We start from the raw sequence: 21,825 nt of genomic DNA on the forward strand, positions 1-21,825 counted from the left end.
CATTAACGATCCAGTTAGTATTGTCCCATTATTACAAAAAAAAAGATAACGACAAAATTACTGAATAGTAGTATCAACACCTTCAGTTACTGAAGATCTCACGCTCTTCATTAAATAAAATCAGACAGACTTCTGCACACATACTTATTCTACTACGCATACTCCGCATACTTCCATTCCTGATACGTCAATATCTTCCAGAAGGATGCGAATACATGAAACTCATCAGATCATAATTATGGACCATGCAAAACGCTCATAAGAGCGGTACTCCTCCTACCGGCATGAAACGTGAAGATCTGCTAGATTTTGGGGTTTTCTATTGCCGGGTGCTTAGGATCATCTTTTCAGGTGAGAAGGAGTACGGTATGCGACGGATCAAGTGCACAGCGAGCGAGGGGAAGAACCGAGGATGGAGAAATGTGACCACGAACTTAGCATTGTAGCGTGAAATTATTGATTCAGTGCTATCTGTTTAGATGTTAACAAAATACATAAATTAATTCATTGATGTCATCGTTCAAAAAGATACAAAATGTTTGGTTGAGTATTACTAATTATATTGGTTCACAGTTAGCTTAGCTCCACACAAATATTTGAAATAATCCGTACAGTCAATCTTTCAGTCGTGTTTCTGAAAAACATATAATGTAATAATAAATCTTCGAGCTGTTTATTAGAATACCTATAAGTAGATGAAAAAACCGAATTTAGTACTATACTTAAATATACTAAATATAGTACTAAATTCGATTTTTTTCATCTACATATAATGTAATATTTTTTAGATTTAGCTAGTAGTTGTAAATTCTCATACCTCTGAAATAGTTCTAACGATCATTGCCGAAGCTACACCTAGTCCGAACACTAAAGCATATGGCAAGTACTTTAGCGAGATACCTTGCCTTTTTTTGAGCAACGTTGTCAAGAAGGACAGCTTTTTATCAGAGTATGGAGGGTACCGTGACCTGAAATAAAAATTAAAATGCAACTTTGCATCATAAATTCTAAGCTAGCATTACTTACGAGGCCAACTTCTCACCCACTACGCTGAAATTTTTCACAAGACAAGCCTTTTTGTGCGTAAACGTGTCAAAACCAAATTTTCCATGATAGGATCCCATTCCGCTAGGGCCAACACCTCCGAAAGGCAGTGATTCAACTAATGAAGAAAATATGTTAGAAATCTATTGAAATTTCTAATGAATACTCATTCTACCTGCAAAATGGCCCATGGTATCGTTTACGCAGATTCCACCACATGACGTGTTGTTAACGATTAACTCCCTGTCCGTTTGGTTATTGCTGAATATATACATTGCCAAAGGTTTGTCTCTGAAAAACAAATAAAATGAATGAGCGATATGAATACTAAGCTGGCTCTAATTTTCTGCAATTTATGTATATATCTACCCTGAATTGATGAATTGGATGGCGTCATATGCGTTGTGTACATTTACGATAGGTAAAATTGGTCCAAATATCTCATCTTGCATTACAGCATCTTTGTCTTTCGCATCAATAACGATAGTTGGCGCGATGTATTTGTCTTTGGCATCCGTCTGGCCGCCAATTGCTACTTTGGCTCCTTGTAGCATTGCATTCAAACGCCTGAGAGTTTTGAATTTTAATTTAGGTATAATTATCGTAACAAGCGGAAAATGATTCAGACTCACTTAAAATGTTGCTCATTGATAATGCGGCTCAAATCAGGACTATTTTTGGGATCGTCGCCATACCATTCCTTGAGAACTGATCGAGCTTCTTGCAAGAATTTATCTTGCACTTCCTTCGTACAGAGAACATAATCCGGTGCAATGCAAGTTTGGCCCGCATTGACAAATTTACCCCATAGAATACGTCTCGTAGCAATAGGAATATCTGCCGAACTATCCACGTAGCAGGGACTTTTGCCTCCAAGCTCAAGAGTACATGGCGTCAAGTTTGCGGAGCATGCCTGATGAACAATCTTACCTACGCGACCAGACCCAGTGTAGAACACGTGGTCAAACTTTTGTTTTAGAATCTCCGAAGTTTCTTTTACTCCCCCTTCAATTACACGGTAACATTCCTGAAGTGGAGCAAGCTCTAAATTGAAAACAAATTCGAAGATTTCAATAATATAGAACATATTACCTGGTCCAAATATTTTGGAACAGTCTCAGCAATAAACTTCGATGTAGCTGGAGCAACTTCACTTGGTTTGATCAGAACACAATTGCCTGCAGCCATAGCAGCAGCAACTGGAACTAACGTCACTTGCAAGGGGTAGTTCCACGCACCGATGACCAGTACAACACCGTATGGGTCATTGTAGATCTTAACTTCGTCCATCATATTGACAAAAGTCTTCTTTGGTTTCTCTGGCTCAGCCCAGTCGCGAAGGTTGAACAGAATGCTGCGTAGATCATTGATCATGTAGTCGATTTCCATCAAATATGCTTCCTGTTTGTGTTTCCGGAGATCCTTCGCCAGAGCTTGAGCCATTTTTCCATGGTTCTCTTCGTACATCCGAAGTAAATTTTTTAACTGTTTCTCTCTTAAAATTGAAAGTAAAACATAAATTTGTATAATTTCTCATGTTAGAACCACAAACAAACAGATGTAACATTGTTACAAATTAACAGTGGTCAACGTACAGAGATAAGTGTGTGACGTCTGTTTGTCTGTATTTCCAACATTCGAACATACCTAAAATCTACATTTCTAGTCTTTCCACCAGCGAAGGCTGTGTGAAGTTGTTGAACAGCCTGAAATTACGAAAATTGAAAAAAAAAAATCATACATAAGAATATTTAAAACGCTTCGTTTACTGTTTGTAAATATACAAATAAATGAACTACTCACGTCTGCTATAGTCATGTTTGGCGAAGATAGAATATCTGTAATATAAAAAACATGGAAATATTAAAATTTTTGTTCTTAATTAATTTTACTATTCGAATTGAAAGATTTAGCGTATCGTAATCCGGAGGCTAATTTATTACTATTCTACAGCTTTTCGTTATGTTATACTTAGGATTCCAAAAATTGTCGAATTAATTTCGAAAAATAAAATCAGTACTTCATAGATCTCTATCAGTTAACGTAATAGTCAACTGGTTACTCACGCTGATTTTGATTCTGTTACAGAGAGTCTCTGTCAGAGACATGAACAATTCAAATATCCCGTGAAGCGATTCTCCATCCTAAATATCAGCTCCAATTTCAATTATTTTCTAACCGACTGGAATACATATGAAACATACAATGATAGTAATCTATTTCTTTGTAAAGCATTTGAAGCAAGGAACATTGCAATATCAAAATCGAATCCGTCATTATACACGATGTGCTTTAACTTTTTCTCAATTAGGGAACAAAAATTTTGAAAATAAATTTTCTTAATTGAACGGCTCTAAGCCCTTTTGGAAATTATCAAAAATTTTGAAAAAGCTGATGTAGGTATCAGGTGTAGATTAGTAGTAGCCAATTCCGACGTTGAAAGAGGAAAACCAAATTATAACTAACTGATTGCGAAAAAGCTCAAAAGCTTGCCATGCAGTTTGAAAGTGCACATAATTTTAATTAAGGACTCTAGTCTAATAGAAAATCAAGTTACTCAGGACTTATGAAGCATTCTCAATCAAGAGAACGGGTTTGAAAATTCCTGGAATACTGATTTGGAAGAAATGAGTGCTATTATTAAAAAAAATCAAAAATATGAAAGCTCCTGGCGATGATAGAATTTTCAACATCCTCATCAAGAAGTAGTTTCTCGATTGAAATATTTAACAAATGTTTTCAGTTGGCATATTTTCCTGGCAAATGGAAATATGCTAAGGTTGTACAATTTTTTAAACCGGACAAAAACCCTGCAGAAGCTTCCAACTATCGTCCAATCACAATAAACTGCTTTCCTCCATCAGTAAACTTTTTGAAAAGGTCATTTTGAACAGAATGATGGTCCACATTAATGAAAATTCAATTTTTGCCAATGAACAGTTCGGATTCCGGCATGGACATTCGATCATTCATCAACTCTTACGTGTAACAAATTTGATTCGTTCCAACAAGTCTGTAGGCCATTCTACTGGTCTTGCTGTTCTAGACATAGAAAAAGCATTCGACAGTGTTAGGCACGAAGGCTTGATTGTAAAATTAAAGAACTTTAATTTTCCAACATGCATTGTTAGAATAATCCAAAGTTATCTGTCAAATCGTACACTTCAGGTTGATTATCAAAACTCTAGATCTGAAAGATTTCCTTTGAAAACTGGGCATCAAGGCAGCATTTTGGGTCCAATGTTATACAATATTTTCACATCTGACTTACCTGAGTTTCCTCAGGGATGTTTAAAATCTTTGTTTGCTCATGACACAGGACTCTCCGCCATAGGACGAAGCCTGTGTGTCATCTGTAGTAGATTGCAAAAGAGTTTGATATTTTTTCTTTATACTTGCAAAAATGGAAGATTCCTCCTAATGCTTCCAACTAATATCATTCTCACATAAACCACCCAGACAACCAGAAATCGCATGAAAGTTCACGTTACAACTCGTTTATTCATACTAATTACATCAAACTCGCTAAACACCGTGGATAAACTCGTCAGATAGATGAGTTTCCTCGCATAAAACACTTCTTTTCTGAGTTCATTTGTACATTTTGTTTCGTCCCGTACACACGTACAAAGTAAGTCGGATCAATCCGTAGCAACTGTCAAATTATCATTTGTTATCATAAGTTAAGTCGCATAATATTGCAGGTTAGTTCGGTAGAATATTTATACACTCGCATTATATGTTATTATTCATCACATAATATATGCACGCATATCGCCTCCACTTTTGTACGTAGAAGGCCGTTTCGCAACATCTTATATGTAAAATTTTGCACATATAGAGCCTCCAGGTGATTCCGTTATACGCACATTTTGGTTGTCTGGGCAAAAGCTCCTTATTTGAAACCTTCAAGAGCATGAGCATTGGTTACCGTAATATTCGTAGTTGCTACTCAATGATTGACCAGAATTGTAGAAATTGTACAGGGAACCAGCAGATGTAGCTTGTAAGTAGCATATCATCTTCAATGTACATTATCGAGGACTACAAACCTAGTAATGTCAATGACGGCGCCGGCCACGTCCTTACGATCGTCGAGGAAGGGAGGGAATGTTAGTGTGACGTCCATTGTTACTGAAGACCGTGATCACCTCTGCAGTTTTCCTCAGGAAGGAGTTTTGTTAGTTCCATGCTTTTGCAATTCACCTTGATAAGTGATGCGATTCATATAGCCTCATTTACCATCAGTGTGTCGACATAGGTTCGTTTTTAATTTTATGGAAGAGCCACGCTGGAGAATGGCGTGTGGCGGCGAAGGATGAACCACGAGCTCGCTCAACTCTACGGCGAACCCAGCATCGTGAAGGTAGCTAAAGCTGGAAGGATACGCTGGGCAGGGCAATTTGTAAGAATGCCGGACAAAAACCCTGTAAAAATGGTGTTCGCTACGAATCCGGTCGGAACAACAAGGCGTGGGGCGTAGCTAGCTAGGTGGATTGACCAGCTGCACCAGGAGCTGGAGAGCGTGAGTCACAGTCGAGGATGGAGAGCGCTTCTGAACCGAGTGAATTGGCGAAATATTGTTGGCGAGGTTTTATCAAGATAGGGTAAGTGTTTCCTTAGTTGTGGGTGTGCCTATAGTTGCGGTAGTGGTATTTTCACAGATTTTATTACACTAGCCACAGAACCGGCACTGCCAATCGACGTATTGGTTTGTTGATACACGGAATAGTTAAAAAGAGCGTTCAAATTGCTTTAAAACTGATGAAATATCACTAAAATTGCTAAAACTTGTCTTACTTGTACCAATAGTTGCGGTAAAGTGTTCCTATAGTGGAGGATCCCATAAGAAAACCACGGATACCGCAACTATAGGAACACAAATTAAAAATACACCGCAACTAAAGGAACAGTGTACCAATGGACCAATGCACGAGTTCACTAATTTGACGTTTGAGCGGTGCTGTATTCACTTGTTGCCATAACAAAAAAGTTATGACATTTCAAACATGTCACAATTTTCACATTTAGTAGAAAAAAAAATTTTTTTTCGGTGTAAATTATTACGGGAACCGCAGTTTGTTGCTGATTTTATTGTTAAGGGCCTTGCGTGAAATAAACAAGTCGTTTTCATGTATTCATTAGTATTATGTATATTATATGTATAAATATTATGTATATGTATAAATATTATATGTATATGTATATATGTATAAATTAAAATGAATTAACAGATTACACGAAAATATTTTTTTTTTACCAGGATATTTTTTTTTAGAGTATGATCGATGAGTTTCTAAATGTTATATATAAACTTTAAAAGTTTTGGATTTGGGTATGCGTTATGAGATCATGAAAACATTTTATTAATACTTATTTATTTATTTATTGTTATTCAATTTTTTTACAATATCGAACACTTTTGCATCATTATCAGTACAGTTCGAGTATAGTTTTGCTTTAATTTTATTTTCTGACAATGGAATGAAACAGTGAAATTTTTTGGTTCCTTGGATCGTTTTCGCGTTATTATATTGCTCACTGAGCTCTGATGCCGTTAATTCGTACTCTTCAGTAGTAGTAAAACAAAATGATAATTTTGTTAAATTCTTTTCTGCGATTCGCCCAATCAAATAGTTCTTTTGCAGTTTTAATTGGATGCTCACGTTCTTTGGCTAAACTTGCTCTTGTGGCCATGCGCTTTATGGTTCCTCCAATAGCATCACAAGGACCTTTGCCATGTGACGTAGCAAAGAAATGCCATTCTGCATCAATTCCGTACTTTGATTTAAATTGACATAGGCTCGAAAAATTCTTACGGTTTTTATACTGCGATGCTGCTCCATCAGACATGAAATATATCTTTCTGATTTCTTTATCCTTATCAACGCGTAAAAAGTTAATCATTTTGGCAATGAACAAATTTACAGATACTGATTCGTGTCTTAAATCTTCGGAAATTACAATAAAACTAAAATGTTCAATTTGCGTACTTCCATTGAAATAAATAACGAATGGATGAATTGTAGCTTGTTGTACGTTCCAGTGATGGGACTGCACTTCATCTTGCAATACAAAGCTATAGTTTTCAGAAAAATCACAAATGACTAAAAATTCACCATCTTGTAATGTATTTTTCGTATTTTTTAAAAAGCGGGATTGCTCTGTTTTAATAAAGTCGTGAGGAATTGAACTTTCTAATTTCAAGCAAAAAAATGACACAAACTCATCTACAGGGTTTACAATAGTTTCTAGGTCACACCTATCCGTGGTCACCCATTGCTCAAATGATAACTGATCAATATAATTTTCTTCAAACTCAGCGAATAAAGTATTTTCCAATGATGAAGAATCTGGACAATCCGAACAAGATCGTAGATAGCAATTTGATGTTGTATTTTCACACATAAGACTACCAGTTAACATTTTAATATCCTTTGATAAATTGATTCTTTTCAAACTATGTAAGATTAGGTTAATATTTTCGTGTGTTGTGCACACACAAACATTATGTGTTCCTGAATTGGATAGAAGCTTGCATTGCCTTGGACGAAGGCTTGCAAATGAGGAAAAACCTACCTTAATATTTTCGTTAATTTCCTTGAAGCGTGTATACGCTTCTTTCAAAGTAGTCATCATTAATCGTTTTTGGATTGCTTGACGCTTTCCATCTTTTTTTACAGATACATAATCTTTTTGGCCAGGTATAGCTCTACTTACTTCATCGTCTTCAAAATATTGAATTATTTTTTCTTTTGTCTCATATGTTAATGAAGTACTCGACCTAGCATTTTTGGTTGCAAGACAGTTATTTTTGAATTGTTTTGCCTCTTTTGCTGTATTTCTATTGGTTTTGAACTCATCAATGGCGTCTTGAATAGACCACGAGCTTGGCAGCATCGACAAAATCAATAATTTTTCTTTCCTTGTCGTGGCTAGATTCGAGAACCTTTCCTTCATATTCATAATTACCTCATCGTAGTCTGTATTTTCCACATCCTCAGGTCCTGATTTGAAGTGGTTTCTTCGTACAGCTTCGTTGATTTCACGGTATTTTTTCTCGGGATAATTGACGTAACCCATCTTCGTCCATTTAATCGGAGTCACTTTTATTCCAGCTATCCCTTCGTTGAAGCGTTCGATGTTGACCTTCTGGATGCACTCATCTTCTGATTGATTTGTTGAAACAGATGTCGCTGATGGTACCGTGGCAAGACTATCTGCACTTGGTACTTCTGGTAACTCCTCAGTTGTTGTCGGTGCATCTAGTAATTCCTCAGTTGTTGTTTTCGAACTTCCTGCAAACCTGATCCACCGATGATGTACAGATTGCCCGTTTGTCAACGTTTAAACGGCAGGACGTACAAATGCGTAAATTTGTATTCAATGTAGACATTGGAGCATAACCAGCCGCTTTCAGTTTATCTATGGTGCTTTCGGTGAGATTTCGTAGCTCTTTCGAACACTTTTTTTTCTGCAAACGGCCTGCAACAGTTGAGAAAGCGACTACTCATGTTGCTCGTTAGATTTTAATAAACAAAATCACTTTTAAGTTTTTACTGACTAGTTTGGTGTCGTTTGCTTGACTGAAGAAAAATTTTACAATTAAATCTTTTATAACCATAGTGGTAGTATATTTTTAGCTTTTTCGTGAGTACGTTCATGGTATGTACCTATCATGTTTTTGATGTTGTTGAAGTTACTCGCTTTCTCCCAAATATGATTAACAAAGTCTATTCTCTACCAAGGCGGGTCTATACCCAGGTGTAATCAGATTTTAACTTTGTGGAGAAAACCAGCGCCGAGAAAACCGACCTGCTTTACGTATACTAGATCACCTGGGTATAGACCCGCCTTGTTCTCTACGAGGTAAACTTTTTGCAGGTAAACTAGTCGTATACCTGTATAGAAAACTTGTTTTGTAGCTTTTGTCTTCAATATTAGATTTCTTATAGGTTTCTTTTATCAAAAGGTTTCAACACTATTGAGAGAATTTTTCTTCAGTTACGTACAATAAAAAATATGACACTATCAAGACTTTAGATCACAACACTGGATCGCGTCTAACTTTCTAATAGATGCTATAATAGTTATGAATAATTAAATAAAATATCATGAAAACAACTTGTTAACCTCATGTGGTACCCTTAACAAAAAATTCAGCAACAAACTGCGGTCCTAAAAAAAATTAACAATGAAAAAAAAAAAAAAATCACTAAGTGTCAAATTTGTGAAATATTTGAAATGTCATAACTTTTTTGTTTATTGGCTTACCATCACCAAATTTTTATGGTAGATAGCTAATATAATGGACCGTTTTCCCTCAAAATATTACGTTGGTATTCCGATAGGGTTTTGAGATATTTGAGTTTTTGTGACAAAAATGATGTTTTTTAATGCAAAAAAAATATTTTTTTTACTGTGTGTATTGTTTTGGAATCTTTATTTAGTTGTCTAACTTTGTTTCTTTAGTTGTCTAACAATCGAACGAACCGTTTTTGATGTGCAGCTTTTTGAATATTTTTGAACCATTTTCACATACACCCTTTTGAAAAGTTAGTCGTGACTCAACTTGAAGATTTGATATCGGAAAATGACGATTTAGATGGAACTGAAAAACTGTGCAAAGTTTCAGATATTTTTGAAATGGTCGATCAGAATCGACTTGCATGCCTCCGTGGAATCCCTCAGAAATGCAATTGTTACTAAAAATAACATCGCCGAAAACGATTCCGTTGTCAAAACTTTCATAAATATGTTCAGTTAAGCATAATTCACAAACTATTATTAAGAATGTAGAAATTCCTTAGGAAATTGCTTTTCTTTAGGTGTATTCAACAATTCAAGATGTTTTCAATTTTGAAATACAGTCGACTCTCCACATCTCGATGTTCTACATCTCGATATCTCTCCCTATGTCGATGATTTCATAAGTCCCTTCAGTTTGCACACATTTTCACTCTCCATATCTCGATATCCTCCTTATCTCGATATCTCCCTATCTCGATGTATTTCTGTGTGTTTTTCGTTCTCAATTTTCTCTCCATATGTCGATATGACCAATATCGAAGGTTACTAGACCAAAGTTTTGGAAATCAAAACAAATTAGGAGCGAAAACGTCTGTTTGTGTATTACTTTCTTGGCAACGGAGTGTTTTTCAATCTAGTGCCGTAAACTGGGGGGAAGTTGATCACATTTGAGCGATTCTGTGCTATAATTCCTAGTGGGATGCATGTATTATCATCCAAATATTTTTAAAACATGTACTGGTCGAATGTTTAACGAATTATATAAATGAAATTTTGACGAATTATTATCGTAATAACAAAAACAATTTTTGGAGATCAAAAAGTGGTGTTTTTGATTCCGGGGTGAAGTTGATCAATTACTGCGATAGGTTTCCTAAAATAAAGAAGTATGCTATTCACTAAATTTGGGGTCTCTGAATCTGAATCAAGACTTAAAAATCTTACAACTTATTGATAAATCGGGTAATTTTTTAATTGAAAGTTGTGTGGGTACACAAAACATATCTGGAATGTATGAAACAGTTTATTAAAACTGTAGCTTTGTATAGCCGTGGAAAAAGTCGATTGTTTGGAGAAGAACCCTTCAACAGTTCATGAAAAATTTCCTAAAAAATCTGTTTTTCCATGAAATAATTAACTTGAATGCCAAACCGAATTTATGAAAATCAAGAGTAGCTATCAGGTAATGCCACAACTCAGAAATTGTGATAATTGAAATCGTGTCATAGCTCTTATAACAGTCTATACATGTGGGTACGGGAATGATCAACTTCTCCCCGCTGATCAACTACACCCCAAATTACGGTATTCATCAAAAAATTGTTCTTTGTCTCGATCTCTCCCCATCTCGATGATCCCTTCGATATCGAGATGTGGAGAGGCGACTGTAACTCAAAAAGTAAATGACTTGGAAGAATTCGGCCTTCATATCCGGCTTAAGAGACCATGATATTAGTAAGCAATCATATTTTCAATATTGCCGAACGTTGTTTTCAAGGGTGATCAATGTTACCCCATATCAGCTAAATATAAAATCGTTTTAAACATTTTTTTAAACTTACTTTGAACTTTCAGAAAACGAAATACAGTCTATATACACGATCAATGATTTTTTTTATATATTTATTTATTTCGTCAATCAATAGTAGACTACACGTTTGCTTAATTCTATGTTGTATTATATCTTAAGGGATAAAAATATTGTCTTAGCTCTGTTCGCGACATGGTCAGATTAATTTCTGTGCAATGCTGATTATAAAGAGACATCATTCGATTCATTGGACCGAATTTTGCATAGTTAGTTCGATGTTTATTTGATGCAAACAAATTCCGATTTCTTAACTGTCTAGCGGGCGTGTAGAAATTCAAACATGATAAAAGATTGGTGGAATCAATATCATTGACAAATGAAACAATGGCTATTTCGCGACGCTCATTTAAGGTGAGGATAAATCGAAGCTAAACATCAAATTTTTAATTACCAATCCATTAGGTTTTTAGCTCAAACGGGTGTTTGGTTCTCCAGATCCGTGCTCTTGAAAATTGGAAGTTTGGCTTCGATTCATCTTTACCTTAAGGTTTGAATATCGATAAGCATGCATCGAGCCTCGTATGATGGCAGTGGAAACGTTGTCCAGCCTAATTTGCGTAAGGCATATAAAAGAAATTGCTTCTGTATTGATTCGATTATATCACCATGTGTTTTTATATGCGGAGACCACACAATACTACAATATTCTAGAACTGATCTTACATAAGCAATGTACAAGGTTTTAATCGTAGGGAGACTTACGGCTTCGGCACCATTAGACTATTATCGGCAACCAATTTTCAAACGCCAAATACACAGTATTTTTCTATCAAAACACGCCAATGAAAATATTAGATGATTCTTTGCTCTGTCAGCTTCCCGCTGACGAGATTTCCGAGGCAGAACAAACAATTTTGCCGGAGATGTCATCAATTCAAATGAACACATCTCAAAATGCGACTGATTTCGGGCTGCCGAACAGATTCGCCTGCAGCGCTTATGGGAAAGTTGCCGAAGAGAATGAAGCTGCCGACAATAGTCACACTGACAAGAGATGTTCGCAGCGTTGTGAAAACGTTTCCAGAATGATTTTTACAAGTCTGTCGGTGTGAATCGATAGAGGACTGAGCAGTGCACGAATGTAAACAAACAAACACGTAATTTGGCTCCTGATGTCCGAGAAAATTACAAAAGAAGCGTGACATCGGCTTAGGTTGCCGAGAATACGTAAGTTCCCCTATATGGATCCCGAACATTGTAGCTAAAACGCTTAATAAAGCTCAACATATTGGTTGCTTAATGGATAATCCTATTATAATGATCAGTAAAAGTAAGTTTAAAATCTAATATGACACCTAAATCTCAAATCTTATCGCACTTTTGAACAATTTGATTTCCTAAAGAGACAGTCATCTGTGGTGTATTCCGTTTTCTGCTATATGAGATTGAATTATATTTTTTGACGTTTAGGGTAACGGTCATATTTTGGACACCTTAAGGAAGTTATTTTACATTTTTGTCCCAATAATTTAATTGCACAGCGTAACCAAGTCAAAGGACATACCAAAATATAGAGAAAAACTTCCTCTATGAGATGAAAATGCCCATACGGTCATGTAGGATCCAAAAGACGTCGAAAATAATTGAATTGTGATGCACTGTTTTTCATTATTTTGGAGACACCAATACATTTTGGACCCTCAAAGTATATATTTTGGACCCCCGGCATTTTTTATCGTTTGGCGACAAAGTCCACGGCACTGGTTGTATAATATGCTTGCCCATAGTATAATCAATCGATTGACAATGGAAAACCGAAGAAATTCTACGCTTTTAGTTCAGAAATTTGAAAAAAGTTTACATTTGAAAAATTTCTGACGTCTTCAATTTCTGTGTGTAACGTGTTGTAACGGTTGCATGGATGTACCGATTAAATTAAATTAATTTCAAATAAAATAAACTCATTTTCCATACACAAATGCTTGAAGCAAGTGCGGTATGGTCTTATCTTTCCAAATGGCATGCGGATTGTATTGGTCTTACGATTTATACTGGAAAATTTGCAGGAAAATGGCCCAGGGGGTCCAAAATATATTGGTTACCCTAATTGAAGTAAGCTTTTGCTACACCATTTAGGAGCGATCCATTAATTACGTAAGACAATTTTGGTGGTTTTTAGACCCCCCCTCCCCCCATAGTAAGATTTTTTGTATGAAAATTAAAAATAATTTGTATGGCGCGTAAGAAATCCCAAATCCCCCTCCCCCCATAAACCCTTACCTAATTAATGGACGACCCCTTATCAAATATACTTATTTCATTCAGATAAATGTCGCTATCTTTGTTGATATTTATTTCCATATAAAGTTTCATATCATCGGCCTAAATCCGAATTTTAAGATGTTTAAGCACATATGAAATATCGTTAACAAATAATATAAATAACAATGGACCTAAATGCTAACCTTGGGGAACTCCTGATGTAACGTGATCAGGTTTAGACATTTTTCCCTCAAATCTAACTATTTGTTGGCGATCTGTTAAATAAGATTCAATCCAGTTGAGCAGTCTCATTGCAATTCCCATTTTATTGAGCTTGAAAATCAACATAGGAATGCTTAGTCTGTCAAATGCCTTACTAAAATCAGTGTAAAGTGCTTCGACGTGGTTACCTCTATCCATTGCATTCAAAGTGTAATTAACAAATTCCAAAAGATTGTTGTAGTAGAACGACCTTTATAGAAACCATGTTGTGTATTCGTTATTCTATGTTTTATTTGGTAGAACACATTTTTATTTATAATTGATTCAAAAAGTTTTGGAATGGATGAAATAATAGCAATTCCCCGATAATTTCGAACATCAGATTTTCTACCAGACTTGTAAATGGGTATGAGATACGATCTTTTCCATTCTTTTGGAAATCTGCTCATTTCAAGTGACTTGTTGAATAGCCAAAATAATGGTGCTGTAAATTCATTAGCTAAGTTTTTCAGTAAAATAGGAGGGATTCCATCTGGCCCCGATCCTTTGGTGGAATCTAAATTCTTCAGTCCTGTTAAAATATCCTGTACCATTATTTGACTAACACCGATATCGCTTGTAAAATCAGAAAAACAAGAAAAATATTCAAAGTCACGATCTTTATCCGAAAAGTTAGTAAAAGTCTCTTGGATAAAAGTAGCAAAAAGATTGCACATGCCATCTGGATTATCTGCTGCTCTATCATCCAATGTCATTGGAGAAAGAGATTCATTCACACAGAAATCTTCCATAATGTTTGAGAATAAGAAGTCCAAATAACAGTTTTGTCGGTTTTTGATTTAAACCTAAAAATGCAGCTTTTTCAAAAATAAATTGTAATGATTCGTTTTCACCGACAACCGGAAGCAGAATGCTTTCGTTTTCGGAATCACGAATAAAATCAGCATTACGCTGATTAAAGTCGCCATAGATATGCACTTTGAATTCTGGAGATAGCTGGGATACAATTTCTTCAGCAGTTTGAAAGAAAATTTCATATGATGATTTGCAAGCTTGGTCTGGCGGAAAATACACAGAAGCAAATATATGTGTTTCTCCGGCAATGTGTGCTTTCACCCACACATGTTCAAATTCTTTATGTTTTGATGAAATAATTAATTCTGAATTGAATTTCGTAGATATTGCGATGAGAACTCCACCACCAGATATTCTTTGGGTAAGGACCAGATCTCGGTCATCTCTGAATGCATTAAAACTATTACCAAAAACTTCTTCACTTTTATTTTTTTCATTCCAACTAGTTTCAGTGCCCAAAACAACTGAGAAGGATGAAGTTACAATTCTTTTATAAATTTCGTTCATTTTAGATGCACTCTTCATGCGATTAAAACATAACACATCCCTTTGCAAAACACTATTTGAAAGTTCAGATCTATTATTAGATACATTGTCATTATTTAAAATTTTACCAACTGGTTGTTCATCAGCCACGATTGGATCGTCAGGGTCTACGTCTGAAGACTGCGTCAAGTTGATCGAAAACACGTTTTTTTCACATTTTTGTGAGGTATTGTTTTTCATATTTTCGCGTTCATTTTTACTTCTGGTGTGCTTGGAGGGAGTTTTTGAGAAAATGGAGTTTGTTTTTCAATTGGTACTGTTGTTATGGCCTCTGTGTTTATTCGCTTTCTTCCGTTTTTGGGCCTTATCCTAAGTTTTTTGCAGTGATGCACGACGCTGCTGCCGATTGTCATATTCTGTCCAATCAGAGCGCCAAACCTTTTTTGTTCCTAGCAAACGCCAACCTGCAGTGCCATTCGAATCTCGGCCCGGGTCCAAATTAACAGTTTCGATTCCTTGATCAGCCAACTCATCTAAAAGGCTAGGGGGTGACTCATCTTCCACGAATCGAACAGTGCCAATGTTGGTTTGTGGTGAGTTAACAGTATCGATTAAAACTTTAACTTCACTCAAAATTTCATTGCCGATCGATTGCATTTCAACTATCGCATCCGTTGTCATGTGTGGCTGGATGTCAGTACTGTTACTGTTTGGATGTCAGTACTTGTTTAAAAATATAAATTTTGTAACATTTGCATTTGCGAATGCAATTTTTAGGAAAAATTTAGAAAAATGATCAATGTTACCCCGGATTACGGAGCCAATGAATTACATAAAATATCCAATGTTCAAGCATTGGAGCGATTGTAGAATAAAATTATCAATAATTTTAGACAAAAATTATTGCAATTTTCTATAGCCACAATAAGTGCATTAAATCTTAAAAAAATACGGATTACGGTGAAATTTCACCGTAATCTCAACAGCTGAAGCTTCGGTGAAAAATCACCGAACAATCTGTAAAATCTTTGAACGAGATCATAAAGAAAAATAAGAAAATGGCTCAGACCGGGAATTGAACTCCCGACCTACCGATCAGGAAGTGGGCTTGCTACCACTAAGCCAGCATACACTGCTTGTTAATGGTGTGCAAAAACTACAACAAATGGAAGCTCATGCCTGCCAGAGCGACTGTAACACGATTTCACAGAAGTTCGGTGAAAATAATGCTGTTACCGAACTGTTCGTTAGTATTTCACAGGGTTACAGTAAAATTGTTTGTTTCACGAATTTTTTCCGGTAAAATAATAGATTTCACGGATTTTCTCCGGTAAAATAGTTAATTTGACGGATTTTGTCGGTAAAATAGTAGATTTCACAGGAAAATCTGTAATTTTGTTGCTTAGAGTTCAATTTCGGTGATTTATTTCACAGGATACTGCAATTTATTTTATGTGTGTAAGTTTATTAATTTTTTTGTTCTTTTATGAGTAGGTGAATTCAATTCACTTGTAATGTTTCTGGATTCTAGTGTCTACTTTGTAAATCGAGCAGATTAATGTGAGTCGTCTGTAGTCACTGTCGATCAAAGCAAGCATGCATGTTTCAGATATCCCCCGTCGACTTCCATAGTAATCCTTTCACAGAGTGACAACTGTCGAAAAAGTCGAGTGACCACTTTCTGTCGAGATAATTTTTTGGTCGACAGTGACTCCAGGCGAGCCATTTTGATCGACCTAAGTTGTTAAATAGGGCCCAAAGATTTCATTAGGTATGTTTTTCTTAATACAGCTAACTCTCCCTTACACAACATTTCGTATCTCGATATCGAGATAGTAAACCATAGTGAAATTTGGTCCCTTAAATCACATATACATTGGTTTTGTGTTCTATAATTCGGTCACGATGCTCCCCTGACCGTTATTATCAGAAAAAATCTCCATCAAATCTGTGCTCACCAGTCGTTTTCTATAGCTAACCTGCATGTCTGGGCAAAATTTCAAATAGGCGTAGGGCCCGTTTTGAAGTTACGCCTTTTTGATTGTATAAGTCTACTTGTCCAAAGGAAATCTGAGATATTCAAACGGATTTTCAATGGCCGTGATTATCAGAAGAAATATACCATACAAATTTGGTTCAAAGTTGGTTTCTTTAGTTATTTGTAACCTCTTGGTAGAGTTTTGAATGAGAAAGTTAATGAAAGTTTGAGTTACGCCCTTTTTAAGGTGTAACCATTGAAACACTAATTTAAAATATATTAATTAGACACTCTAATACCGATAAGCATGTTCAAATAATTTCAATGAAACATTGCACCAAAGTCTTTCACAATTGATTAATTTTTCAAAGGCTCAAGCGCTGTGAGGCATTACGGAGCCATTTTTTTGTGATGAGTTATGAACTATTGGCCAAACTATAGAACTCTAGACTACTGTCTAGCATACATTACTACATTTAGATTTTGCATTTTGCAAATCTACATTTTTTCCTTTGGGTTTCCCGTGCTTTTCAATCACACAAACACATAAGAGCCTTAGATAAATACAATAGTGAAAGAATTGTATAAATCAATTGACTCATTCTCCAGCTAAATCTCGAAGAGAAAGTCACAGTACGTGAAATACGCTTAAAAGAAGTATGGAACATGCGTCATTATTTGGTTTCATTGATTTTAAAATCATGTCACTTGCAGAGCTTCATGTTTCACATCTTCCTGATGTATAAAAACTCTCTTGTAAAGATTTTGAACCTAAACCCCGAATTTCATTAACCCGGGTGTCATCACACTGAACATACCATACCACTGAATGCTATTGTCCCGAATATGCTATTACCTTGAATGACATTGTCCCGTGGTAATGGAATTTGAAGTAATGCTATTCTAGGAACTCTGATGGTCTTCAGGTATTCAGGGTAACGGAATTCAAAGTTAAGGGGTATATTTTTAAAAAGATATATTGAATATGATGAAAATAGTTGTTCATTTTTCCTATGTGAATTCCAGTTGTGATTACCAGAAAATCGTCAATTGATCGGGCCTCAGAATTGATTACCTGCTGGTCTAACTACCATAATATGATTTGAATCCAACATACACTGAAGAATTATATGTAAACTTTTTTTGTTTGATTCAAAGTAAATCAAAGACAAACATTTAAAATTTAGCCTTGTAGGTGCTACGATTTTCAATTCCATTAAACAAAATAATAACGGATGTTCTTAACTTTGCATTACTGTCTTCCATTTTGTATCGCTGCTTTCTATGTCGTTAATTTTATTTTATTCCATGTACTGCTACCCATAACCAAAAACTAAACTTGTAAAGTAGTCATTGACGTATACTTCGCTTCGATATCCAACAGGTTGCAATCAGTAGCATGTAAAATAATCTAAATCGTGAGTGCATGGGTTAACCTACCTAGCCAGAATATTGTGTTACAAGAACTTATTTGGTTGCATGATGAAGTTAGCTCCGTAATGGCTTAAAGCACTTGAGCCTATGAAAAATCAGTTGATAGTGAAATTCTTTTGTAGCATGTAAGTGCAATGTGTCATTAAAAACATTTGAACATGCACAACGGTATTAGAATGCCTAATTATTCTATTTAAAATTAGTGTTTTTAATGGTTATACCTCAAAAAGGGCGTAACTCTAAATTTCGTCTATTTTCTCATTCAAAACTCCATCAAGAGGTTACAAATAACTAAACAAACTATCAAAGGATACAAACTCTAGTGGAATTAAATGGTATAGTACTAATTTAGGTTATTCATCTACTTAAACAAACCAACTTTGAACCAAATTTTGATAGTATATTTATTCTGATAATCGGGACCAATGAAAATCCGGTTGAATGTCTCAGATTTCCTTTGGATTAGTAGCATTATACAAGCAAAAGAGCGTAAGTTTGAAACGGGCCCTACGTTTTTTTTTTTTTAATTTTACCCAGAAATGCATCTCAGCTATAGAGCTTAGTGACATTTGAACACACGTAGACTAGCATACGCTCGTTGTACACAGTTTGTTTTTGTTTTCCTCAAAGAAACTTACACACGATTTCCAGACTCATCAAAATGCTTATGGAAATATTACCCAATTTGAAAAATCTACACCCGGATTCTGGGTGTTTTTCGAGACAGAGTGCATATTGTTTTCCTCTTAGGTTCACAACTACATCTACACTAGGGCATCCATACCATTGGGCGTGATAACCACTATAGAAAACGACTGGTGATAATAACGGTCAGGGGAGCACCGTTTCGATACCTCCCTAACTCGATGAACCCTTCAATATCGAGTTAGGAAAAGTTGAATGTAATGTTAGTGAAGGTAACATAACTGTTTGCTGGTAATGCTGGTACATATCTTGACAGACATAACGATGATGATGATACAGATTTTTTAAAATAATGTTTAGGCTTCAAAAGCAATGATCTCAGGATTGATTTGTTCGATGATGGAAAATAATAATGAGAGTTCAGAATAAACAACAGTCGCCTTTCCAAATTTGATCGAGCTTCTTGCCTTAGTATTTCTTTGTACTGCACTGTTGATTTCATACAGACCTTAACCCTCTAATACCCAACCCCGCCTTCAGACGGGGTACACTTTGGAATTTTGTGTATTTTTTCGTAGCTCAGAAATCAAAATGTTTTTATTTGTGGCTTGAACCTTGACTCATAACATGCATATAAGAAAAGTTTTTAATGACTTTTGAAACTTTTTTCTATTTTTGAGAATTGTTTGAAAAATTGTTTTCCTATATAACCTACAAATGCCTGGGGTTCATTTATCGTGTAATATAAATAATCGAACCTTTTATATTTTTCTACGACCAACCTATCACAGAAGAAGAGCTTGGTGGTATTGAAATAATTTTAAATTTATTTTTCCGTTAATTACACTGAAAATAAAAAATATTACAGAAAAAAATTAAAAATTTAATATTTTAAAAAATACCTTGAAAATTTAAATTTTTATTATTGTCAAAAATCAGTAACCAGAAGAGGCCTCAAGAAAAAATTAAAAATGATAGGGATGTTCAAAAATAAAAATTATAAAAATCAAAAACCAAAATTCACAAATTTGCGAATAAAAATAAATCATTGCCCAAAACGTGTTTAGATCGATTTTAGATAACGAAAAATGATATTTAGACCGAAAATAAAAATTTGGGTATTAGAGGGTTAAATAATAATCCTGACACTTGGAACGTTTAGCCATTAACTATGAGATGTCTCATACGCTATGCTTTTAAAGAGTATGTTTTGTCTTGGTAGGCAACAAAACCAAAGCACATCAATAAAAGCATGGTTCAGAGTCCATCACTGATATCGTTTTGCAGTTCATCTTCTAAGCGTGCTCACAAATCAGCCCTGTTAATCGCAAGAAACCTTATCTCATCGCTTACGTTCTACAAAATGAATGATAAGAGAAAATTTTTCTTTAGGATCGTTAGTGCTCATGAAAAAAAGGTATTTCAATATTATACATAGCATCGCTAACTGGACTCCCCATAATTGCGGATCTCATGCTAAATAAGTACGATGAAAACACCAGATCGATCCTACGTAATCCAGCACTTTTATTCACAATTGCGTACCACTCACCTCACTTATAATGTGAACAATGTGCCATACTTCTGAAGAATAATTTATAAATAATACTCTTTCCACATACTACTCAAAAAAAAAATTATATGGAAGGCCTACTAAAGCTCTTCGTAAATAAATTATAGCTGAGGTTTTTGAAAATTCTCAATGTATGTAAATAACAAAGTTTTGATGTTTTCAGTCTATATACACAGATATTTCTTTTCCTTTAACTAATCTGAAATTATGCTTAGACATTTGATGTCTTACGCATTAATTGCATTAATATTTCAACGTATATCTTTGAATTTTAGGTTAACAAATACGAGCTCAATATTATTATTTCGTAAAACCTTAACAGTTATAATGTGATGTTATTCATTGTGATCATACTTACCGATGTACTATTTGTAAGCAGTCGATTAATTGAAGTATTACTAAAACAACAAAACCTTTCGGCTTCACTTATTATGCATTCACAGCGGCTTCCAAAACAATACTGAGCGTTGCTTCGATTAGAGTGATAGCACTTAATCGCATCAGAATGGCAGCAGTAAATATTCGGCTGTATAAAATGTTTGTCAGCGTGTGATAAGAATATTGACCGGCTGATAGGGATTAAGACAGAAAACATTCGTGTTGGTCTGCGATTGAGCAACGTACACTTACTATGCATAAAGTAAGGTGGGGCAAAATATTGTTTTCTTGATGAAGATAAAACACTCCAAAAATAAAAGAAATCGATTCAGGTTCCAAAAAGTTATACCTATTTGTTGTTTTTGGACGTGAAATTTGTAATTTTAGATTTAGCTTCTGTTGTCTCCAACTAATTAAAACAATATACAGTCAAACATCCATGAGTCGATATCTGAAGGGACCATCGACTCATGGAAATATCGAGTCATGGAAACAAATACCTTGGAAAGCTGTTTGGGGGACCATCATAGTAACCAAGAAATTTAGCTTTTAGTATGGTTCCATGAGTCGATAACGAGTCATGGAGGTTTCACTGTATTTTTTTATTTTTCTACGCTAGGGAGTAGCTACTGCTATCGTAATGATGCTTTGAGGCGTATTAGTATTTTACAGGGGTTGAATTCTGAGAAAAATGAGAATACTCTCACCTATTGCTCTCTTTAAAAAATCATGATCCGCGACACATCATGAGAGTCTGTTTATCATCTTCTGCTACACCTCTGATTTGATCTGGGGATAATAGTGCATGATAAAATCCATCTATAAAAGCTCACGAAATGCTTCGATGCTTACTGTTTCCCCGATGGCTGCTAAATTTTCAGTACCTAA

General features: G+C 35.2%; 1 protein-coding gene across 1 annotated transcript; it reads right to left on the minus strand.

The window, feature by feature from the left end:
- Nucleotides 1-538: 538 nt before the first annotated feature.
- Nucleotides 539-21,054, minus strand: LOC5575933 (aldehyde dehydrogenase, dimeric NADP-preferring). The gene is made up of 10 exons (XM_001655875.2): nt 20,918-21,054; nt 2,848-2,882; nt 2,692-2,750; nt 2,137-2,539; nt 1,677-2,071; nt 1,414-1,611; nt 1,220-1,335; nt 1,027-1,162; nt 818-968; nt 539-634 (listed from the first exon to the last, which is right to left on the minus strand). The coding sequence occupies exons 2-10, from the start codon at nt 2,860-2,862 to the stop codon at nt 623-625; spliced, it is 1,485 nt and encodes a 494-aa protein (XP_001655925.2). The 5' UTR covers nt 2,863-2,882; nt 20,918-21,054; the 3' UTR covers nt 539-622.
- Between the last annotated feature and the right edge of the window lie 771 nt (nt 21,055-21,825).

Source organism: Aedes aegypti, chromosome 2 (genome assembly GCF_002204515.2).
Source record: "Aedes aegypti strain LVP_AGWG chromosome 2, AaegL5.0 Primary Assembly, whole genome shotgun sequence".
Lineage (NCBI taxonomy): Eukaryota > Metazoa > Arthropoda > Insecta > Diptera > Culicidae > Aedes > Aedes aegypti.